The sequence below is a fragment of the Callithrix jacchus genome, chromosome 15 (assembly GCF_049354715.1).
Source record: "Callithrix jacchus isolate 240 chromosome 15, calJac240_pri, whole genome shotgun sequence".
Classification (NCBI taxonomy): domain Eukaryota; kingdom Metazoa; phylum Chordata; class Mammalia; order Primates; family Cebidae; genus Callithrix; species Callithrix jacchus.
The window spans coordinates 27,033,272-27,057,045 of NC_133516.1; the positions used below are offsets into that span (position 1 = coordinate 27,033,272).

Sequence of the window (23,774 nt, forward strand, 5' to 3'; positions counted from 1 at the left end):
ACAGTCAAATATAACAGGTACACAAGAAGCTAAGAAATATGACCAAGACCCAGCACAAACAGGTAAGAGAAACGAGACAGATTCACAACTGCTACAGATAGTGAAGTTACCAGATGAATGTACAGACACCTATGCTCATGCAGATTAAAGACAAACAAATTTCAGCCAGTTTCCTGAAACAAAAAGTGACATTTTAAAATCTGCAAAGAAGGCTGGGCACAGTGGCTCACACCTGTAATCCCAGCACTTTGTGGGGTTGAAGTGGAAAAACCACTTGAGGCCAGGAGTTCAAAACCAGCTTGGGCAATATAGTGCGACCTCACCTCTACCAAAAAAATTTTTACAATTAGGTGGGCATGGTAGCGCAGTTACTGTAGCCCCAGTTACTCAAGAGGCTAAGGTGGGAGGATCACTTGAGCCTGGGAGTTGGAGGCTACGGTGGGCCATGATCACACCACTGCACTCTAGCCCAGGGAAAAGAGTGAGAGACCCTGTCTTGAAAAATGATAATAAAATAAAATCTGCAAAGAAGCAAATAACCAGCTGCATACTCTAGAACTGAAAGGTTAGTGTGTGTATATGTATGTATGTGCAGGTGTGCTATTGATGCAGGTGAAGAAGCATTGCTTTACTTTGACAGGTTTGAATCAATATAGTGAAAGAAGCTAAGTTGACTACTCATTAAATTATCTAGTGAATAGATGAATTAAACATCACAGGCAGAGCACTCAGCTTTCATCCTAGGGAGTTGAAATAATTCATTGCTCTTATGATAGTAACCAAAAACATGTTTTAAATATTTTTAAAGACAATGGAGAAAAAAATATAAAGGAAATACCAGAGAAGGGAAAAAGTCCTTTCAAGATTCAAAATGCTCAGTGAACCCCAAGCAGACAAATATAAAGGAAATTACATCTAAACTACTGTACATCAAAAATAATGGGAAAAATCTCAAACTCCCAGGAAAAAAAAAAGACACATTATGTTCAAGGGAACAGCAATAAGAATAACAGTGACTTTTCTTTTTTTTTTTTTTGATTCAGGGTCTCACTCTGTTGCGCAGGCTGGAGTGCAGTGGCACGATCTTGGATCACTGCAGCCTCCACTTCCTGGTTCAAGCAATTCCCTGCCTCAGCCTCCAGCGTAGCTGGGATTATAGATGCACACCACCATGCCTGGCTAATTTTTTTGCATTTTTAGTAGAGACGAGATTTCATCATGTTGGTCAGGCTGGTCTCAAACTCCTGACCTCGTGATCCAACCACCTCAGCCTCCCAAAGTGCTGGGATTACAGATGAGAGCCACCACACCTGGCCAACAGTGACTTTTCAACAACAACAACAACAAAAAATGGAAGCCAGAGACAATGGAATGATTTATTTAAAGTACTTATAGGGGAAAAACATGAAATAAAAGCTAGCCTGTAATTCTATGCCCAATGAAAGCATACTCTTTAAAATAAAGTGAAATAAAGACATTCTTCAACAAATAAAACCACAAGAATTTATCCCCCCAAGCACTCTCAGTGCAAAAAAAAATGTGAAGAAATATGTGGGCAAATATAAACTACTGTTTAAAATGTTTTAAAAGATTGCCAGCTCTTTAGAGCAACAATAACAACAACCCATTGTAAGGGGTTATAACTTGTAAGTAAAATATGACAATGTTATAAAGAGCAAGAGAGGGTAAGTGGAATTACATTGTTAAAGGTTCTTATACGATTCAGGAAATGGTAAAGTACCCATCTAAGGCAGATGTAATGAGTTAAGGATACATATTATAATTTCTGGTTACTAAAAATATAAGACAACAAGTTACTGTTTAAGGCCCCCCCACCACTGCAAAAAGGATATAATATAATAAAATATATCTAACTTCCTAAAAAAAACTTTTTTTTTAAGTCAGGAAAGGAACACAAAAAAACAGTGGAACAAATAGAAAGCAAATAGCAAGACAGTGGGCTTAATCCAACCATATCAGTATTTATATTAAATACTAATGGCTAAGGCCGGGCACACAGGCTCATGCCTGTAATCCCAGCACTTTGGGAGGCTGAAGTGGGTGGATCACTTGAGGTCAGGAGTTCAAGGCCACTCTGGTCAAAATGGTGAAACCCTGTCTCTACCAAAACTACAAAAATTGGCCAGATGTGGTGGCAGGTACCTGTAATCCCAGCTACTCAGGAGGCTGAAGCAGGAGGATCACTTGAACCTGGGAGGTGGAAAGTGCAGTGAGCTAAGATTGTGCCACTGCACTCCAGCCTAGATGACAAAGCAAGATTCCATCTAAAAAATAATAAATAAATAAACAAAGGCTAAATTATCAAGAGATTAAATTAAGAGAATGTCAAACTAGGTAAAAATAAATAAATAAACTACCAACACCCAACTATATGTTATTACAGGAGGCCTACAGACAGGTTAAAGATAGAAACAAATAGAATAAAAGATAAACTACATACCAACACCAACCATGAGAATGCCAGTGTGGCTGTTTTTAAAAATTTATGTAGAATCAAGGCCGAGAGTGCCAGAAATAAAGAAAGCTGTTTCATAAAGATACAGTGGCAAACTCCTTAGGAAGATATAGGAATCCTAAACAATTAATAATAAAAATGGATAAAACTGAAAATTAAAATATTAGGAACATACTCGTTAAGTATGAATTCAAACTTGATCCAATTTTAATTTTATTTCTAACTTAGTCATCCCTGCAATGAGAAAAATAGTAAAAATGCTGTGTATCTTCCCCACTCCTTTCATTCCCTTGGTTATCAAAAAAATCTTTATTTAGGTGCCACTATTCCACATAGCACTTGCTTGGGTCATGGAACAGAGGGATACAATTTCCATGAAAACCATTTAAATCAATATCTGAAAAAACAATCACAAAGGAAAAATAAATTGAGACAAGAGCAACAATACAAACTGCTTTGTTTTGAGGAAAGTTTATATCCAAACAAAATGTCGTACATATTTCACATATATATATATATATATTTATATATATGTTAATTGTACATCTATAAAAAATCTGTAGAAATAGACACCCAATCTAAGAGTAATTACCTCTGGGAAAAGCTATTGGAGGAAAGACTTTCACTTTTTAATTTAATTTATGTGCCTTTGTACAGTTTGAATTGTCTCATGCACATGTCACTCTTTTGAACCTAATGCTGGGTTAGCCACTTCCTGGCTAAACCAAAGTCACATTACATCTCCAGATGCCAGGCAGCATGTGAGAAAAAGTGCTGTATAAGCCTGCAAGACCTCTTTTCAACACTCTATCTATCTGGAATATAACCTCGTGAAGTTGTTATCTGTTTCTTTTTTGTTTTTTATGTTATTCACTTTCAATATTGCATTAATCTGTTTTCTTTACAGAACTATGTTGCATTAAGGGTTAGGTTGGGCACAGGAGCTAGAACATAATGGCTGCTTAATAAGTATCTGTTGACTGAAAGGACAAATTTCTGTCATCACTGGGTGTTTCAGGTTTTAAGTGTTGAGAAGTAGTAAGCTCCCACTCCCACCAAGTCAGCATCCATTGACTTATGACTTGTGTTTCATGCAAAAAGCACATACCAGAGAGTGTGAATTCATCTCATGCCAGTTAGCATGGCAATCATCAAAAAAATCTGGAGACAACAGATACTGGAAAGGATGTGGAGAAATAGGAACACTTTACACTGTTGGTGGGAGTATAAATTAATGCAACCGTTGTGGAAGACAGTGTGGCAATTCCTCAAGGATCTAGAAATAGAAACACCATTTGACCCAGCAATCCCATTACCGGGTATATACCCAAAGGATTATAAATCATTCTATTATAAAGACACATGCACACGTATGTTCATTGTCGCACTATTTACAATAGCAAAGACTTGGAACCAACCCAAATGCCCATCAATGACAGACTGGATAAAGAAAATGTGGCACATATACACCATGGAATACTATGCAGCCATAAAAAAGGATGAGTTCATGTCCTTTGCAGGGGCATAGATGAATCTGGAAACCATCATTCTCAGCAAACTGACATAAGAATAGAAAACCAAACCCCACATGTTCTCACTCACAAGTGGGTGTTGAACAATGAGAACACATGGACACAGGGAGGGGAACATCACACACTGGGGTCTGTTGTGGGGTGGGGGACTAGGGTAGCGATAGCAGGGTGTTGTGAGGTTGGGAGGGATAACCTCAGGGAAATACCAAATGTAGGTGATGGGGGATGGGAGGCAGCAAACCACCATATAGCATGCGTATACCTATGTAACAATCCTGCAAGATCTGCATATGTACCCCAGAACTTAAAGTAAAAGAAAGAAGAAAAAGGATAGAATGACTGAAAAGAAAAATAACCAGGGAATGTTGTCAGGGGCCAACGTTGTGGGGGCACAAGGATGCATTTTACAGTGTGTCAAGGTATGGATGCTGGCACATCATGCACAATCTTAGAAACTGATGCATACGAGATAGTGTTTTCTCTCAGCCCTTTGCTGAATCTCATAGATCAGAGTGCTGAATAAATAGAACTTCACTAGTAAATCAGAAATACACGGTACAAATACTAAAAGAAGATTTCCTAAAGCTACCGCTTCATTTAGTGCTTTCTTCATGCCAAACATTGTTACATTGACATTTAATCTTCAGGACCATTGGATGAGGTAAGAATTACTCTTACTGTGGAGGAAACTAGGGCATAGAAATGATATACCTAACACAAGGTCGCAGAGCTGGTAAATGCTGGAGCCAGAATTTGAACCCAGGCTGTTTGGCACCAGAGACTACAGTCTGTCTACACTACTTCCATGTGTGCCAAGTCTAAGACAACCATTACTGTTGAAGGCATATAGCCTGAGGGGTGACAAATGAGGCCTACGACTATAGGTTGCCTGACAGTGTCAGTGCTTTTGACTAGGCTGTGAGGGTGAGGCTAGGTGCATGGGCAGTGGCTATTGAAGGATAGATCTTAGGGAAACAGAAGAAAGCAATCTCGCTCTTTGGTGCCACCAAATATGTGATGTTCTTCTGTCAATACAACTGTGTTGACTTGTCCTTCAAAGGAAAGTATTGAAGACAATGCCAGGGCTGGGAATTCTTTTCTTTTTATACCATTTTTAAGATTCACATTTGCTCTTGTTTTCACAGTCTTGATGTTCTTCAACATAGATATATACAAACTCTTCCCAATGCTTCTCTGAATATCCATGGAGACACTGTGACATTTATTTTTAAGGACTGACCAGTGGCAAGGCATCATGCTAGGTGCCCAGAGAAGAGAGATCAATATGACACTCTTGAAAGACAAATACCACATGATCTCATTCATATGGGGAATCTAAAAAAGTCAAACTCATAGAAGCAAAGATTAGAATGGTGAGTCGTAGGCTAGGGGGTTGGTGATGGAGAAAATGTTGGTCAAAAAGCACCGAGTTTTAGTTGAGAGGAGTATGTTTTTTAGATCTTTCGCTCTGCATGATGACTGTAGTTAGTAAAAACGTATATTTCAAAATTGCAAAGAGTAGATTTCATACCACAAAAAAAAAATGAAGCGATGAGTAGATTCATTAGCTTGATTTAACTTAATAATGCTGCAATGTGTACATATGTCAAAACATCACATTGTACCCCATAAGTATGTACAATTATTATTTATCAATTTTTAAGAGATTAAAATAAGACTCTCTTGGCTCTCAAAGAGAGTTTTTTCTTCCTAAGGATCCCTTGAATCTGTAACCTAATTTGTCAGTGTTTCCCTTAGTCACAGGCCTCATCCTTCCCATGCTGACTATGGAGAGGGTCCCCGAAGGAAGTTGGTTTCTTCCTACAGTGCTGCACATCCCTTCCAGATCAGCTTCCTGAGCCATGACCCTGACAGTCCTGCTATTCCAAAACCCCTCCAAAAAAAATCACAGGCCCCATGCAGCCAACAAATATTTACTTGGCACCTGTGTGCCAGGCACTATTTTCATTAATAGAGATACAGCAAGGCATGAAAAAAGGCCCTGTTCTAGCAGAGGGTTGGGGAAGACTAACAATGAATAAATACACAATTGGCACTGTTGAAAGTGTAGTGAGGAAAATCAGACCAGGAAAGTGCATGAGAGGGAACTTCCACTGTAGAGAGGTAGCAATGTTGAATTTTACTTGTGCCCTGTGACCCTGGGAAACTGAAGGTTAAGGTACCTCCCTGCCCTTTGGGTTCCAAAAAACAGCTTACTGCAAAGAACCACCTTTCCCCATGTAAATGAGATAAGACTCACAGATACTAACCTTAATTATCTATGACAAGGCCAGACACTGACCTTTCTTTGCCTCATGAATCATCAGCTGAACTACTTGTCTCCACTGACCAGTTGGAACAAAATGCATATTTCACACTTTCACCCAGCTTCTCTCCTTCCTCCAGATCCCTGAACTTTGGCTCAGTATACAGCCCCTCCTGAGAAGAGGCTGGCCTCAGGGTCAAACATTCTGTGATCTCCTGTTGGAACACACCACTCTTTGGAACACTCCACTACCCTGTACTTCATCCTTTCTAGCTTTATTTACTCCTCTCTATAAAGAAAAATGCTTCTTACCTATCTCTGGAAGCCTCTGCAGACCTTATGGTCATAGCATTCTTTTATTGCAATAGTCTTTTTCCACCACCCTTGCTATGATCTTTTTGAATAAAGTTCTTACCTTGCTTGATATAGTTTAACTGTGTTCCCACTTAAATCCCATCTTGAATTGTAGCTCCCATAATTCCCACTTGTTGTGGGTGAGACCCAGTGAGAGATAATTGAATCATGGGGGTGGTTTCCCCCATACTGTTTTCATAGTAATGAATAAGTCTCATGAGATCTGGTGGTTTTATAAAACGAAGTTTCCCTTTACAAGTTCTCTCTTGTCTGCTGCCATGTAAGATGTGTCTTTTGTCTTCCACCATGATTATGAGGCCTCCTCAACCATGTGGAACTGTGAGCCCAGTAAACTTCTTTTTCTTTATAAATTACCCAGTCTCAGATCTGCCTTTATCAGCAGCGTGCAAATGGACTAATATATTGCTAACTCCAGATTTTAAAATGTTAACAGTGATTAGGGAGGGCTGCTCTATACCGGAGCATTTGAGCAGAGAGTTAAAGGAAGTCAGGAAGAGAAGAATGTGGATTCTGGAGGGAAGAAACATTCCAGGCAGAGAAACAGTAATATGCAAAAGATATGAGGAGGGGAGCTTCTTTAGCAGTTCCAGTGCTGAGAATGAGGTCAGTGGGGTGGAGCCTCACAAGGAGGAGGGCAGTGGTAGAATATTAGGGCAGAGGGATTCCAGAGCCATTATTATGCAGATGATCAGAGGACTTTGAATTTTATTCTAAATGGGATGAGCAGCCACTGGAGAGTTTCTGGGCAGAAACAACTTGAATTTTAACATATCAACTGTGTAGAGGATAGTTGGGTAAAGCTATAAATAGGAAAACCATTAGGAGATTTTTTTAAATAGTTCAGACCAGGAAGGATGATGGCCTGACTAGAAGGTGAAAGTGGTGGAGGTGATATGAAATAGTGAGATCTTGGATATGTTTTTAAAGTAGAGTAAACAGAGTTTGCTGATGGATTGGATGGGAGTTGGGAAAGAGGGTTTCAGAATGAGTCTAAAAGTTTTTACCTAAGTAAACAGAATTACAGAGTTGCCATTTGCTGAGCTGGGGAAACTGTGGGGGAATAAAGTTATATCTGAGCGTGTTTTAAATGTTGATTAGATATTGTCTTAGCTTGGATAGAGCCCAAGGCAAGGACCTATAGGTACGTAGGTAATTTGGGAAGTACAGGCACCAGAAGAGAGGGAATAGGAAGAGTGAGACTAGGAAGGAACAAAATCTAATCAAAGGATATGTTGTTAAGTTTGCTGCCTTGTGCAATGAGTTCAGCTTTTCAGAGGTAACTGACAAAATGTGCCTAAAGCTTCCAGGACTGCCTGTGGAACAGGAAGCAGGAGCATTTATCCACCAGCTCCCCTCCCCTGCTGGCTGAAGGTTTCTGAAGGCATGCTAGCACCACCGCACTTTTTAGTTGCCCAGGCCCTGAAGAAAGCCAGCTGTCTGCTCTTAGGCATTTGGGGAATCCCTGGGGCAGAAAAGGAAGAGTCCTGGTGAACACACCCTGCCAAGTGAGTCAAAGCCAGTAAGGAAGTGCTTATCCCAAGAAACATGGCCAAGAGGACAGAAAGCAGGACATGGGGCTGGAGATACAACTTCAGTCATCAGCATATATAAAAATACATACAATGTTCTCTTTATGTTCTCTTTAAGAAAGAGACCATATAGAAAGAATTTTCCCTGTCTCACTTCAAACCATTTAGACAAGCGTCTTCTCTATCTATTGACAAACTTGATGTTGACATCATAGCTACTGACATAACCCTCTTTGCCCGTCTGAGGTTATCCCATATTGGATAGTGAGATGGCATTTCTCTCCTCTACGACCAAACAAAATAATACACTGAAATGATGGCCCTAATCAGTTTGTTTTTTTTGTTTGTTTTTTTTTTTAGACAGAGTCTTGCTGTCACCCAGGCTGGAGTGCAGTGGAGCCATCTCTGCTCACTGCAACCTCCGCCTCCCAGGCTCAAGCAATTCTCCGCCCTCAGCCTCTGGAGTAGCTGGAACTACAGGCACCCGGCACCACGCCCGGCCTAATTTTTCATATTTTTAATAGAGGTGGGGTTTCACCATGTTGGCCAGGCTGGTCTTGAACTTTTGACCTCAGGTAGTCCACCACCTCGACCTCCCAAAGTACTGGGATTACAATCCTGAGCCACCAAGCCTGGCCCCAACTTGAAAATTTTAGAGAAATAATTTAAGATCCTTTCTGGAGACGCCAGAGTATGAGCACATCCACCTTAGGCTTCTTAGGTGTGCGGCCGGTGCAGAAGGAACAGAATAAATGTGTGCTTGCTTTCATCTCTCTTTCAGACCAGAGGTTCTTGCCTGCTGTACAATGGTCACTTTGGAAGCACAGGGGACTAGGCAGCAACCAAGAGGAAACGCTTAGGAAATGATTGATTCACCGAGCTTTTAAATTACTTAGCTGCTCTTGCCTCTCAGGAGTAAAACGGAGAGGTTAGGCCGGGTGCGGTGGCTCACGCCTGTAATCCTGGCACTTTGGGGGGCCGAGGCAGGCAGATCACGAGGTTAAGAGATCGAGGCCATCCTGGCCAACATGGTAAAACCCTGTCTCTACTAAAAATACAACAATTAGCCGGGCGTGGTGGCACGCACCTGTGGTCCCAGCTACTTGGGAGGCTGAGGCGGAAGAATCACTTGAACCCAGGAGGCGGAGGTTGCAGTGAGCCGAGATTGTGCCACTGCACTCCAGCCTGGTGACAGAGCAAGACTCCGTCTCAGAAAAAAAAAAAACAAAAACAGAGAGGTTAGACTAGATTATTTCAAGGTCCTATTCTGCTCACAGATTCCTATTGTGTTCCATTTTGGACTTACTACATTGAGTAATTGAGTTCTTCTGACTCAATGACACAGAGGCTCTTAAGATTAAAGAGCGTGGAGTTCCTGGAACCTGAGGAAAGAGGGTGAGTCATCGTTGGCAGCTCTGATCTGGGGCGCTCTAGTGGATAAAAAGTTAATTGAGATTCCCAAGTCTGGACTAAGACGTAAAATTTCTTGAGACAAATGGCAGATTTTGAAACCTTTCGTTTTTTTCTAAGTTAAAGTAGGATCATTAATTTTTTTTAACATATGGGAGATTTCGATGTGTTATTGCCTGCTGAATATTGGATTGGGTGATATTCCTAGGCAAATGATTTACAATCAGAAATTGAACAAGAAGCCAAATTTGGAGAAAATATAGGGTATGTTTAGCAGAAAAGATAAGTGACCATGTTTTGAGAGAACACAAAATTTATTATTGCATTATTTAAACATTAATTTCAAGACAGTGAAAGAACATCTGCCACTGTGACTCAACAATCCCGCTTCCTTTAGTTACAGAAGGGGGTCTTTTACAAGGAAAAAAGAAATTAAGTATTTTAAACTGTAGGCATCTAGAATGCCCTTCATGAAGTGGCATAAAGATTATTTTAAGCCTCAAGCCTGTAATCCCAGCACTTTGGGAGGCCGAGGCGGGTGGATCACGAGGTCAACAGATCGAGACCATCCTGGTCAACATGGTGAAACCCGTCTCTACTCAAAATACAAAAAATTAGCTGGGCACGGTGGCGCGTGCCTGTAATCCCAGCTACTCAGGAGGCTGAGGCAGGAGAATTGCCTGAACCCAGGAGGCAGAGGTTGCGGTGAGCCGAGATCGCGCCATCGCACTCCAGCCTGGGCAACAAGAGTGAAACTCCGTCTCAAAAAAAAAAAAAAAAAGATTATTTTAAGCTAAAACCATCTGAACAAACAGCAGCCACAGGGCAGGGCGGTAACCTTATCTTGACTTCCTTTGCTAAGTTAAGCAGGACTGCCCAGAAAATATCAACCATCATAATTCCCTCTCTGAATGACTTACAGCCAGAAAAAAAGACTAACTATTGTCACTGAAATTAGTAATTGCTTAGACTTTATCTGAACCAAACTTTCCACTGGTTTTTCCATAGAAGCCCTTTCTCCCCCTCCTTTCTTCTATTCAGTGGATACAGAAACTTCTATCTTTGGCTAATTGAGTAGCCATTTCATCTAAAGGATCCAGAGTGAATATACAAATTTTGTTTTTTTCTCCTATTAATATGTCTATCGTCAATTGATTTTTAGACCTCCAAACACTGGACCCAAGTTGAAGGAGGAAAAAATGTTTCTTCCATAGGGGAGAAGATACTTATTTTGGTAATCATCACTAAGTTCATGATTGAGGCACCTATAATAAACACATATTAACAAGTGACAAGCTCACAAACTTAAGTTGTACATGACACAGGAGCCTTCTGAAATGAAGACTCAAAGAAATAGGGAAACTTGTGTATTTTTATTCTTAAAGAGTGGACAGTTGTGCAGAATTATTATTGGACAAAGGGGGTGTGATCTAATGGTAATAAACTGGGGAGAACTTAGCAAGACTTGTTTGTTCAGGTTCTTCTCTGTGTCCCTGTGTCTTCAGAAATAAAGATACTGCATTCTTCTGGGAATAGGAAGGGCACCCCTGGAATGAGGGGTTATGGCCTCCTTCAAGAAAAAGTCAGCTAGATTTTATGGCCTGTTTCAGGGGAGAAGGGTGGGGGGGGGGGAATAAAAGTTACCTTGCTTCTCCTGTTTTCTCAAATGCCAAGGTGCCATATTTGGGGGTAGCATGTCCTGAACCTCATCACTCCCAACAAAACAAGAGTGTACTGCAGGGAATGGGATAGAAGAACCGAGAAAGTGAATAAGGTTTGTGATGCCCAGATATTAATAACAGCAGAAAACAATTACCATTTCTAGACTGGAGGGGGAAAAGGACCTCAAGGCACATGACTGATGCCCCATGGGGAGCCCCTCAAGCAAGAAATGGAGTCCCAGGGGAAATGTAGCAGCGGTCTGCTAGGCAGTTCAAGGCAGAAAGCAATATGCGAAAACTCTCCCTTCTTTATTCTGCAAGGGTTCTCTATTGGCCGAGGTTCACCCAAAGCCAGCTGGCCCAGGAATGTGGAAAATATAGATTTAGGCCCCCGTGAGTCATAGCAGGGCAGAAGTATGGAATTGCTCTAACTGCAAACTGGCCAAGGTCTGGCATAATAAAGGATAGACGTTATTATGTTAGAGTTGGCAAATATTAGTAATAGAGAAGTTATAGATTGTTATAAGAAGAGAACTTATAGAAGTTACAAGACTAACGATAGAGTGTGAGTCTTATAGATGTTTGTATAAATAGAACATGAATCTGTAGGGTCGGCTTTATGGGCATATGGCCTGTGTAGCTGCACAGGGCTCCATACTTGGTTTCATGCTCTGCTGTCACTATCTGGAAAGTTTTTAACCTTTTTTCTTTTTTGAGGCAGGGTCTGTGTTGCCCAGGCTTATACTGAATGTCTAGGCTCAAGCAATCCTCCTGCTTCAGCCCCCCAAAGTGCTGGGATTACAGGTGTGAGCCACCATGCCTGGCCAAATGCTCACAAACTTCCTTAAGTTTTATATGAACAGGAGCCTTCAGAAGTGAAGACCCCCCCCACCCAAAAAATGGGGTAACTTTTAAATTTTTGAACAAAGGGCCGTGTGAGTTTTTATTTTGAACTGGAGACCATAAATTATGTAGCCCATCCAGAGGATTAATAATCTACAACTTAGAGTTGTGGAATGCAGAGAATGTGGCTCTGCCGTCCGCTTTCCTGGATAGAACTAGGACACTGGGGACCTGGTGACCCTGAAGCTGACTTCAAGGGCTGAACAATATTGTCAGCCAGGATACAGAGGCAAGAGCACATGGGTAGAAAGAGAAAAAGGAAAGGACTAAAAGAGAAGGGACTCCTAGGCACCCATAGAAGTTCATCTCTGTGTGGACTGAGATGAAACCCAATAGCTATGAGTAAATATTCTGTTCCATGTCCTGGGTTCCCAAGTATGTAAGATCTCCCACTAGGAAGACAGTCCTTTTTGATAAATGAAAATCCCCTCCCTTTCCAGACACTGCCACGAATATTAAGTAGAATTATGATAATCATTTCACAGAAGAGAACAGAAGATCCATGGAAATTGTTTGTGTAGACATCTAGCCTCAAGTTTTCTGTGAAAGCAGTTTGGCATGAGGATTTTAAAGCTAGCTGTAATAAAGATTGTAATTTTCTTATGGAGAACCCTCAGTATACAGTATTTCCTCAGTGTCCACAGAGGATTAGTTCCGGGACTTCTCTCAATACCAAAATCTGTGATTCAGTTCCCTACATAAAATGACATTGTATTTACATATAACCTATGCACATCCTTCTGTATACTTTAAATCATCTCTAGATTATTTATAATACCTCATGCAATGTAAATGATTGTTACATTCATTTTTAATTTCGTAGTTTTTATTCACTGCTTTTTTTCCAAATATTTCTGATACGCAGTTGGTTGAATCTGTGGATGCAGAACCCACAGATATGGAGGGACAACTGCATTTGATTTTGGAATTTCCTATGCTACTAAGTTCTTCTCATTCCTGTTCTACATATTGCTTAACAGTTGTGGGTCATAAAAGTTTCTAAATTCCTAGGCCTATAACCAACTTTAACACCATCTGTCCTTAAAGTGGGCCAAAGGCAGTGGGTACCTGGTGGCAGGAACAGCCTTTGCAAAGCCAGTGGGCTCCAGCCTCAGACCAGAGGCCAGACTCTTGAACTTTTATCTTTTTTTTACTAACATCCTAGTAGCAATGTTTATTTTGAAGGTAGTAAATGTCAGAATTCTATAGAGTCTACCTTCATATATATTTTAATTTATATTGAGGCCAGACCCAGTGGCTCACACCTCTAATCCCTACACTTTGGGAGGCTGAGGTGGGAGGATCACTTTAGGCCAGGAGTTCAAGGCCTACCTGGGCAACATAGGGAGACTCTATCTCTATTTAAAAAAAAAATGAGCTGGGTATGGTGATGCACACACCTGTAGTCCCAGCTACTCCTGAGGCTGCAGTAGGAACATCACTTGAGCCCAGGAGGTCAAGACTGCAGTGAGCCATGTCCACATCACTACACTCCTGCCTGGGTAACAGAGTGAGACTCTGACTCAGAGTGTGTGTGTGTAATGAGGTTTTTACTTAACAAATCTGTTTAATGTTTGTAATTGACTAGGCATTGTTCAAACTGCTTTACAAATATTGGTACATTTAATTTTCATGAGAACTCTGAGGAGATACTATTTCATTTTACAGATGAGGAAACTGAGATATAAAGTGAGGCATAAAGTGAACATAGAATGAGACTGAAATGCTTATGATCACTTTTTATAAATTCTGCTAGTCTTAAACTGATTTCCCTTTTATTAAGGGTAATTACAAGGAAAAAGAAACAAGGAAAATTTCTGTATCTTTTATACCTCTTTCACTTAAATTTGATTTTCTAAAAGCTCCTCAGAATACTCCACCTGAGCTGCTCATCCAAACTGTCATATTACTCATACTCTATGCTTCATGCCTACCATTCTTTAATGCATTGTATTCGAATTCTCCAGGTCCTTCTTTAAACACACAGAAAGCAAAGAGTAATGGAAGGTATCTGCCCTTGATTTGGAATTTCCTACCCTACTAAGGGAGAAACACAAGTAAAAAGATGAACAGTGTGTTTGTATACAGGTAGGAACACTTTACCCCTCAAAGTGTAAGAACAGTGGCAGTAAAGATTCCTTGATGGGTGATCCTTGCACTGAATCTTGAAGGGGAAACATATAGTTCACCAGGAAGACAAGCAAAGGAAGACTTTCCAGGACTGTTAGGTAGTCTGGACATGACAAAAGTATATGAAATCTGGGGAACCTCAGTAGTAGTCCAGTGTGGCTTAAGTGCAGGCTATGTGTGGTGATAAGAGATAATTTTCAAAAAAGAGAAAATAATGGGAGTCATAGATGAACATGTATTGAAGATTATATTCTCTCATCAGGCAGATTTTATAACCATTGGTTCAAAGGATAATTCTAACAACAAACATTCTAGACTAGGAATGAAATGTATGTGGAAATGGAAGCAAAAACTGGCTTCTTCCACAGTGGAAATGAGAAGTCAATTAAACTTCCTTTTTTTTTTTGGCAACAGTGTCTCACTCAGTTATCCAGGCTGGAGTGTAATGGTGCAATTTCCACTCACTGCAACCTCCACCTCCCAGGTTCACACGATTCTCCCACCTCAGCCTCCCAACTAGCTGGGGTTGCAGCACCTGCCATCATGCCTGGCTAATTTTTGTATTTTTGTAGAGATGGGGTTTTACCATGTTACCCAGACTAGCCTTGAACTCCTCATCTCAGGTAATCCACCCACCTCAGCCTCCCAAAGTGCTGAGATTACAGGCATGAGCCACAGTGCCCAGCTGGGAAGCCAATTAAACTTCTATTAGACAGAATTTGGATGTCTATAGACCATTATTTTGGTTGCTATCGCTTATCTGTAATTTACAGAGCTGTAAAATAACTCCCATAGAATTAAAGTCAGATAATTCGGAAGGGTGACTTCTGATCAGTTTTCCATCAAAGCACAACTTTTACCCTACAGTGGCAGTAAGAGAAAACTAGCTAAATTTTCAGAGGCCACATCAGACAGAGTCACAGATACCACACTAGAGTTTGGACTTCTGTTTTAGTGTTTGAGCAAAAGAAGTTCAAGAAGGGTCAAACTGAGGAGTGCGAGGATCCTCTTTCATTGGAGAGGCATGGCCTGGCAAGGAGGTGGAAGTTTGATTGGAACAGTTCATGAATGGATTCAGAGGCATAATGCAGTAGGTCAGTCAAGAAAGCCTGAGGGCCAGAGCCACGGTAATGGCAAGCGGGAGAGTGGCTGACAAACAAACCACGGTTTAGCAGATCTAGTGAATGCGGATGTGAGGGATGAAGTAGAAAGAAGGTTGTCTCTGATGGTTTCTAGGTTTCTGGCAGGTGCATGGTGGCGCATCCACCAATGTGAAAGAAGCAAGCTTGAGGAGCCATGAGCTGTTTTGCCCATCTGAGTGTGAGGCACCTGTGGAATACCCGGGTAAATACATCAGGAAGGCAATTAGACAGGGGCTTCAAGGAGACTCGGTGTGGAGTTAGAAGCCACTGGCTGTCAGTGGTCTTTGCGAGCAGGCAAGGCGCGAGGAGCAGCAGCTGGGAGAATGAGCTCTGAACCGTTCGGCGAGGCTCAGCCTAGTGGCAGGGACAACGGAGGCCTGTGATGTGATCAGCCCCACTACAGTCCCTCGCAATAAAACCGGTCTTGGACACTGCCACCCTCGAGGCGCCGCGCGCGCGGGAGGCCCTCCAGAAAGACGCTAGCACGGAACTCGCCGCTCACCAGCCCGTTGGATCCCGAAGCGCCAGTCCGGGGCCCCAGCCACTCGGCCCACTTCCGCTTACGCGCCCCACTTCCGCTTCCGGCCCTAGGCTGTGGTGACGAGCAGTGTGGGGTGGGTCAGAAGGTAGTAGGTGCTGGAGGCGGAGGCGGGTGCAGTCTTTGCGCGGCGGTGGGTTCCTGCGAGCTGGTGCGGAGGAGCCCTGGCGGGCCGGCCCTGGGGCACATGCGACGACATCCACCCCTGGATCCCACGATGGCCCCGGGTCCTGAAGACAATGTTAGAAACCTGCGGAAACGGCAGGCGCGAGGGCCAGGCACAGCGAGAGGCTGCGGCCCAGAGGTCGGAGGGCGCAGGAAAAATAGGCAAAAGAGGAGAATGGTGGCCCAGGCCAGCCCTGGGAAAGACAAGGTGGAAAGAGACAGGTCGGTTGCGGCATCAGGGGCTGAAAAGGCCACAAGGCGTCGAGTGGAGAGGCCCAGGGGCCAGGTGAGCCCGTCAGACCGGCGAGGAATACAAGCAGCAAAGGAGGCTGAACTCCGCTTGCAAACGGAAAGACACAGTAAGAAAGCACCCACCGTCACTTATCTTTAGCCTTTGCACCTCAGCGTGCTGCATCTTTGTTTTACCGCTAGTCTTTAACTGGAATCTGCATGGTTATTTCTGATGCACATGGTTGACCAGGAGATGGGAAAAGTGGATTTTCTTAAAAGGGTGTTCACCATTAGAAGTCCTTGATCAGAATTACGATAGGAGGAATTCTTGTGGTACATTTTGGCTAGTATGAGATGACGATGCTGTAAGGGTTATTCAGTTGCCTTAGAATTTATACAGGTTTATATGCAATTCCTTAACAGAAATTAGGTTTTCATTTAAAAACAAATGTGTATTTACATAGAGCGCTGAAGGGAAATAAAAATTATAGCCTCACAGTTTTTAATTTCAGTGGTATTGCATTTTCCTCCTCAATATAAAATCTTTTCTGGTATGTTTTATTGTTTTGATCAGCCAAGGAAAAAAGAAAAGTTACTGAAGCCTCAAGTGATGATCCTCAGCCAGAGATTGACCTGGTAAGAAAGGAATCATTAACCAGTTCGGAATCTTTCCAAACAGTGGAATGCTTGCAGTCTTTGAGTAAGGAAGGTATCGTGGAAGGCATTAAAAGAAGAAGAATTCGAAATAAAAAACTTAAAAGCTTAGAAAACCCACCTCTCAAAGTAACAGAAAATGAGGCTACACAAAATATTAAGGTTGAATTCCAAGATGAACTGTACAAGAATACTCCAAAATATTCTTGTAACATCTTGTCACCTGAAGTAGAAAATAATTCCATTTTGAAATTACATGTTTGCAATTGTTTCCCCCATTCCAAGGGTTGTAATGATGAAAACAACCTGCCATATAAGCCTGATGGTGGATGTATGCATGTAGCAGAAAATTCCTCAAAGTTAAAGAAAGAAAACCTTAGGAGTCTTGCAGAGAAGAGTGACACAAATAGTATTCCTCGGCTTTTACAAACCAAAGAAAGTGTAATGGGAGTAAATAAGTTACTACTAGAAGAGAGTGATTTATGCCAAAGTAAAACCAATGACTTGCTTTCCTGCCTTCAACGTGAAAAAAATAAATACTCAATAGAGGAGAGCAGTGTTGGGCGAAAATCCAGGAAAAGAATAAAGTCTGAAAAAGCAGTTACTGAGTCTGAAACAGTTACTGAGATGAACTTTTATGAGTATAACAAGTCTGAGTTGATGTTGCAAGAAAATAAAATGATTGCTGATGGTAAAGAAGCAGAGACTAAAAGTCCTTTAAATGTTCTGAGAAAAGTAAGCCATAATACAGTCTCTCTGATGGATCATTTATTAAGTCTCCCAGAAATGGTAGGAAAAGAAACAAGTCCCGAACATCATGTAAATGCTGTGTGTCAGAAAACCATTGAGCCACTTTTGAAAGAAGAAACAGAGAATGCTTCAGAGCCCTTAGGATATGAAAGCATGGCACAGACAGAGGATTTTAAATCAATGAAAAGCTCCATAGGGAAATCACCTAATGAGTACCATATTGAAAAGAGATCTTCACAGGAAGAGTTGAGAAGGGAATCTGAAGAACTGAAGTTAAGCTGTCAGAGAACAATACCTATGACTGGTAAAAGAACTTGGCCTTATTATTCATGTGCTCGAATATCTGCCTGGTGTTGGAAAAAGGCTTCCTTGCCAGAATCAAGTTACTTTCTTCCTGGGTCTCAGGAAAGTTGTAGGCAAGATGATGTTCTTAAACACCAAACAAACCAGACCCATTTAACTGACTCCAAATTATTATTACAAAGTTCCTTAACAGAAACAAACATTGAATCTTCAAGTAAAGAAAAACTAGATTCTAATTCGAATTGTTTGTCTTCAGTTTCTGCAATAGAACATACTTTAATGGTTATGAAGGAACCTATAATCGAGGATGATAAAAAGATAAAATCAGAGGAACTGAGCAAAAGTGGGTCAGAGGTGGTTTCTAACACTACTGAAGATACTCAGTTAATCAGTGAGACTCAAATCTTAACAGGAAATAAAAAAAAAGATAGAGGAAATTTAACAAAACTAAATTTGATAGCGACTTCCAAAGATGGTCAGGAAGCAAATAACTCTACAGGCAGAACTATTCATCGAAAATCATGCGTTGCTAAACAAACATTTGTAGCTCCAGACTTGGTTAAAATATTGAACACAGGAAGGCTAACTAATTTTAAAATTCCTTTACTTAAGAATAAAACAGAAAAAAGAAAAGAAATAAATGCCAAGTCATCAGAGAGAGAAGCTTACAGTCCTCTAGAACTTCTGGACAATTTATCTGGAGCAGAGGTAAGACAGAATAGGAGTAAAGAAAGTGTCTCCATGACAACATCAGGACCTCAAACTTTGAGCATACAAAATAGCGTCACTCCAGCGCAAGCTAGTTCTGATTCATTCTACGATAAGAATTCCTGTAGTATTTATACACGGTTTACAAAGCAAGATAACAATAACAAACCATCTAATCACATCTCTGAACGAGGCAATATTGTGTCTAATAAAGAAGTTGCTTCTCTCACAGTTGAAAATAATACTTTTTCTTATGATCCCGGGTATGTAGAGAAAAATTCTTTCTTCAGCTGTAATGAGCAAGAAACATTCCAGCCAGTTTCCAGTGAAGTTAGTGGTAGAAAAATAACTAAGAATTTTTCAGAAATCAAAGTAGGGTCTCCAGATATTCTTAAAGCATATGAAGATGATGTCCTCCTAATTGATGTAATTCAAGACGACCCAGACCTCTTTGGAGTCTCCAATGAAGGAGAGCTCTCATGTACTTCAGGGGTCTCCAGGATAAGCCAGGAGCCCAATGTTGCTGGAGAGGACCAATCAGCAGACTTCAAGTACATGGAAACTCCAGTAAAAAAAGAACCAAGTGACAACTTGAGGTATGCATGTTTAAGTACACCTTTTAGTGTAGATTGTTTGGGGTTAGAAAAGCAGTCTCTACTCTTGGGTTTCACTAACGTATTCAGTGATCATTGAAGCTCCATTATTTTTAAACTCTGTTATTTATTAAATGTATTTATTACTGCTGATACCTGGAAATGTCATTATACTAAAACTTAGAGTCAAAATAATGAATTATATATATCTTGTAAGATAGAAAAGATTAGCTGTTCAGAATTTAAAATTATGGTTCATAAAAGGGCTTTTTGAATAATAGAGATTGCTTCTTTCAAAAGTCAATTAAGTTTATTTTCAAATGTTCTTTAATTATTATAAATAGGCAGATAAACTTTCATTTCAACCAGGCTACATATTAAGATCAGTGCTACCTATTTCAATCCATTTTCTGTGGCTTCCTTGTTTTATTAATAATTCATTTTTCAGGGGACAGAGAAGCCTTGGAAATTTTTATTTGAAGTAATTAGGGCTTGAAAGTAGAATCAAAAGTTAAACTAATTTTCAGAGATAAACAGCATACAATTTTTTTATGGTTTTACTTTTAAGGCAATGGTTTTAAATAATGATTTTTTTTCCCCAAATAGAACTGTTTGCCCAATGCAACTTTAAATGGGGCCCAGTAGTAAACTTCATGCTCAGGAACTTAATCTATTCTGGTTGGCCCCAATTTGATTTAATATTATGTCATATTTTACTTAACTTTTGTAATTCCTCAAGCTAAATATGTTATACTACTTGAATATCATAATATTTTGTGAACAGACTCAAAACAACGAAAACACTTTTCATTAGGATTCAGTGGTGCATGACTTAAGTTTCTCTGGCATTTATTTTTAATTACCGTTGTGGCATCATAACTCTTCGTGATGCTCTTATTGTTGCAAGAACCTGTAATTTATCATCAAATAGAATACTTTCTATGTGCCAAATGGAGAACCAAGAGTTTTATTGATTTTTTTAACCATGTAATGAGGTGGCATGGTAATCTGCCTGTTTTGAAGATGGAAAAAAATGAAGATAAGATTGTCACTTGCCCAAGATCACACTCCTACTAACAGAATCTGGATTTGAACCAAGGCCTATCTTACTCTAAACCTTTGGTTAAGAGCTTCGTCTTTGTAGTCTGACCTTGGTTTTTGAATCTTCCTGTTACCACCTCATAACTATGTGACCTTTTAGGCAAATTATTTCATCTTTCTGTGAAAAGGGGAGGTACTTGCCTCAGGGTTGTGAGGATTAAATCAAATAATGAATAGAAAAGGTTTTAACATTTTTAACTGTTATACCTCACTTACTTTGAGGAATACAAAAGAAAATTAGAGTAAATTCTGCATTCAAGAGCAAATATCTCTGTTGACTGACAAGAGGTTGACAGTGAGCTAAGCCAAAGGTAAAAAAGAGATCAATGACATAAATTAAAGTGTAGGACATTTGTTCTTATTTCTTTTTTTAAAGAATAATGGCTGATTTTGAAAAATGATACATGTTCATTAAAATAAAAAGCAATGTTGGGGTGGTGGAATCTCCCCACCCCAAGTAACAAATTAATTGCTATTTGTATGCATCATTCCAGACATTTATCTATACATATAAGTGGATATAATATTAGATAAATTGGATCATGCCATTTTTAGTAAAAACACTAAAGATCATTTTATTTATACTTAACCAGAAGAGGCAGAGAAATGAAAGTGGAATGAAACGAATTGCCGAATTAATATACTTCTTTTTTTTTGTTATTATTATACTTTAAGTTCTGGAGTACATGTGCAGAACATGCAGATTTGTTACATAGGTATACACGTGCCATGGTGGCTTGCTGTATCCATCACCCTAATGTCATCTACATTGGGTATTTCTCCTAATGCTATCCCTCCCCTAGCCCCCCACTGCCTGCTAGTCATCTCCTGGCCCCCAACCCCCAACAGGCCCCAGTGTGTGATGTTTCCCTCCCTATGTCCATGTGTTCTCATTGTTCAACACCCACTTATGAGTAAGAACATGCAGTGTTTGGTTTTCTGTTCTTTGCCAGTTTGCTGAGAATGATGGTTTCCAGCTTTATCCATGTCCCTGCAAAAGACATGAACTCATCCTTTTTTATGGCTGCATAGTATTCCATGGTATATATGTGCCACATTTTCTTTATCCAGTCTGTCATTGATGGGCATTTGGGTTGGTTCCAAGTCTTTACTATTGTGAATAGTGCTACAATAAACATATGTGTGCATGTGTCTTTATAATAGAATAACTTATAATCCTTTGGGTATATACCCAATAATAGGATTGCTGGGTCAAATGATATTTCTGGTTCTAGATTGTTGAGGAATTGCCACACTGTCTTCCACAATGATTGAACTAATTTATACTCCCACCAACAGTGTAAAAGCATTCTTATTTCTCCATGTCCTCTCCAGCATGTTTTTTTCCTGACTTTTTAATGATCACCATTCTAACTGACATGAGATGGTATCTCTATGTGGTTTTGATTTGCATTTCTCTAATGACCAGTGATGATGAGCTTTTTTTCATATGTTTTTTGGCTGCATAAATGTCTCCTTTTGAGAAGTGTCTGTTCAGATCCTTGGCTCACTTTTCGATGGGGTTGTTTTTTTCTTGTAAATTTGTTTAAGTTCTTTGTAGATCCTGGATATAAGCCCTTTGTCAGGTGGGTAGATTGCAAACATTTTTTCCCATTATGTTGGTTGCCAGTTCACTCTGATGATACTTGCTTTTGCTGTACAGAAGCTTTTTAGTGTAATTAGATTCCATTTGTCTATTTTGGCTTTTGTTGCCATTGCTTTTGGTGTTTTAGTCATGAAGTCCTTTCCTATGCCTATGTCCTGAATAGTATTGCCTAGGTTTATTTCTAGGGTTTTTATGGTTTTCGGTGTTACGTGTAAATCTTTAATCCATCTGGAGTTAATTTTTATATAAGGTGTAAGGAAGGGATCCAGTCTGAGCATTCAGTATATGGCTAGCCAGTTTTCCCAACACTGTTTATTAATTAGGTAATCCTTTCCCCATTGCTTTTGTCAGGTTTGTCAAAGATCAGATGGTTGTAGATGTGTGGCATGATTTCTGAGGCCTCTGTTCTGTTCCATTGGTCTATATCACTGTTTTGGTACCAGTACCATGCTGTTTTGATTGCTGTAGCCTTGTAGTATAGTTTGTAGTCAGGTAACATGATGCCTCCAGCTTTCTTTCTTTCTTTCTTTGTTTCCTTAGGATTGTCTTGACTATGCAGGCTCTTTTTTAGTTCCATATGAAATTTAAGGTGGTTTTTTCCAATTTTGTGAGGAAAGTCAATGGTAGCTTGATGGGTATTTATAGATTCAGATAGCACTGAATCTATAAATTACTTTGGACAGTATGTTCATTTTCATGATATTGATTCTTCCTAACCATGAACATGGAATGTTTTTCCATCTGTTTGTGTCCTCTTATTTCCTTGAGCAGTGGTTTGTAGTTCTCCTTGAAGAGGTCCTTCACATCCCTTGTTAGTTGTATTCCTAGGTATTTTGTTCTCTTTGTAGCAATTGTGAATGGGAGTTCCCTCATGATTTGGCTCTATGTTTGTCTGATATTGGTGTATAGGAATACTTGTGATTTTTGCACATTCATTTTGTATACTGAGACTTTGCTGAATTTGCTTCTCAGCTTAAGGAGATTTTGGGCTGAGATGATGAGGTCTTCTAAATATACAATCATGTCTTCTGCAAAAAGAGACAATTTATACTTCTTTACCACAAGAAATTAATTTCTCAAAGTTCTCTCTCAAGTTAATAAGGAAAATTACTTGAAAGTTTGAATTTCATCTTCACTTTTAAAAATTGTTTTCCAACTTTAGACAGCAGTATTTGCTTTCCTAATAGGAAAGATGAACATATTTGTACACACGTTTTCTCCTAATCTTGCCTACCCCACATTTTTGTTAAAAGTTTACTTTATATTACTAAGCCTTGTGCCATTAACATTCTCTTGAATGACCTGAACTCCAAAGATCCTTCTTATTAGTTCTCTATTTAAATTGATTCAGTCCCTACCACCAGTCCTTTTTACTTTCCTCTAATCTTGACAATTTTATTTTTTTGAGAGGGAGTCTCGCTGTGTCACCCTGGCTGGAGTACAGTGGTGGATCTTGGCTCACTGCAACCTACACCTCCTGAGTTCAAGCAGCTCTTCTGTCTCAGCCTCCCGAGTAGTAGGTATTACAGGCATGTGCCATTACTACTGGCTAATTTTTTTGTACTTTTAGCAGATGGCGTTTCACCATGTTGGTGAGACTGCTCTCCTCCTGATCTCAAGTGATCCACCTGCCTTGACCTCCCAAAGTGCCAGGATTACAGGTGTGAGCCACCACGTGTGACTATTTTGATTCATTGCTTA

General features: G+C 40.1%; 1 protein-coding gene across 1 annotated transcript in view; it reads left to right on the forward strand.

Annotated features, from left to right (window-relative positions):
• Positions 1–16,013: 16,013 nt before the first annotated feature.
• The window catches only part of TOPAZ1 (testis and ovary specific TOPAZ 1), a 91,607-nt gene continuing 83,846 nt past the window's right edge, over positions 16,014–23,774 (forward strand). Inside the window, exons 1-2 of the mRNA XM_035275014.3 lie at positions 16,014–16,486; positions 16,933–19,369. Coding sequence (XP_035130905.3) covers positions 16,150–16,486; positions 16,933–19,369 — 2,774 coding nt within the window. The 5' untranslated portion in view covers positions 16,014–16,149. The remainder of the gene's footprint in view (positions 16,487–16,932; positions 19,370–23,774) is intronic.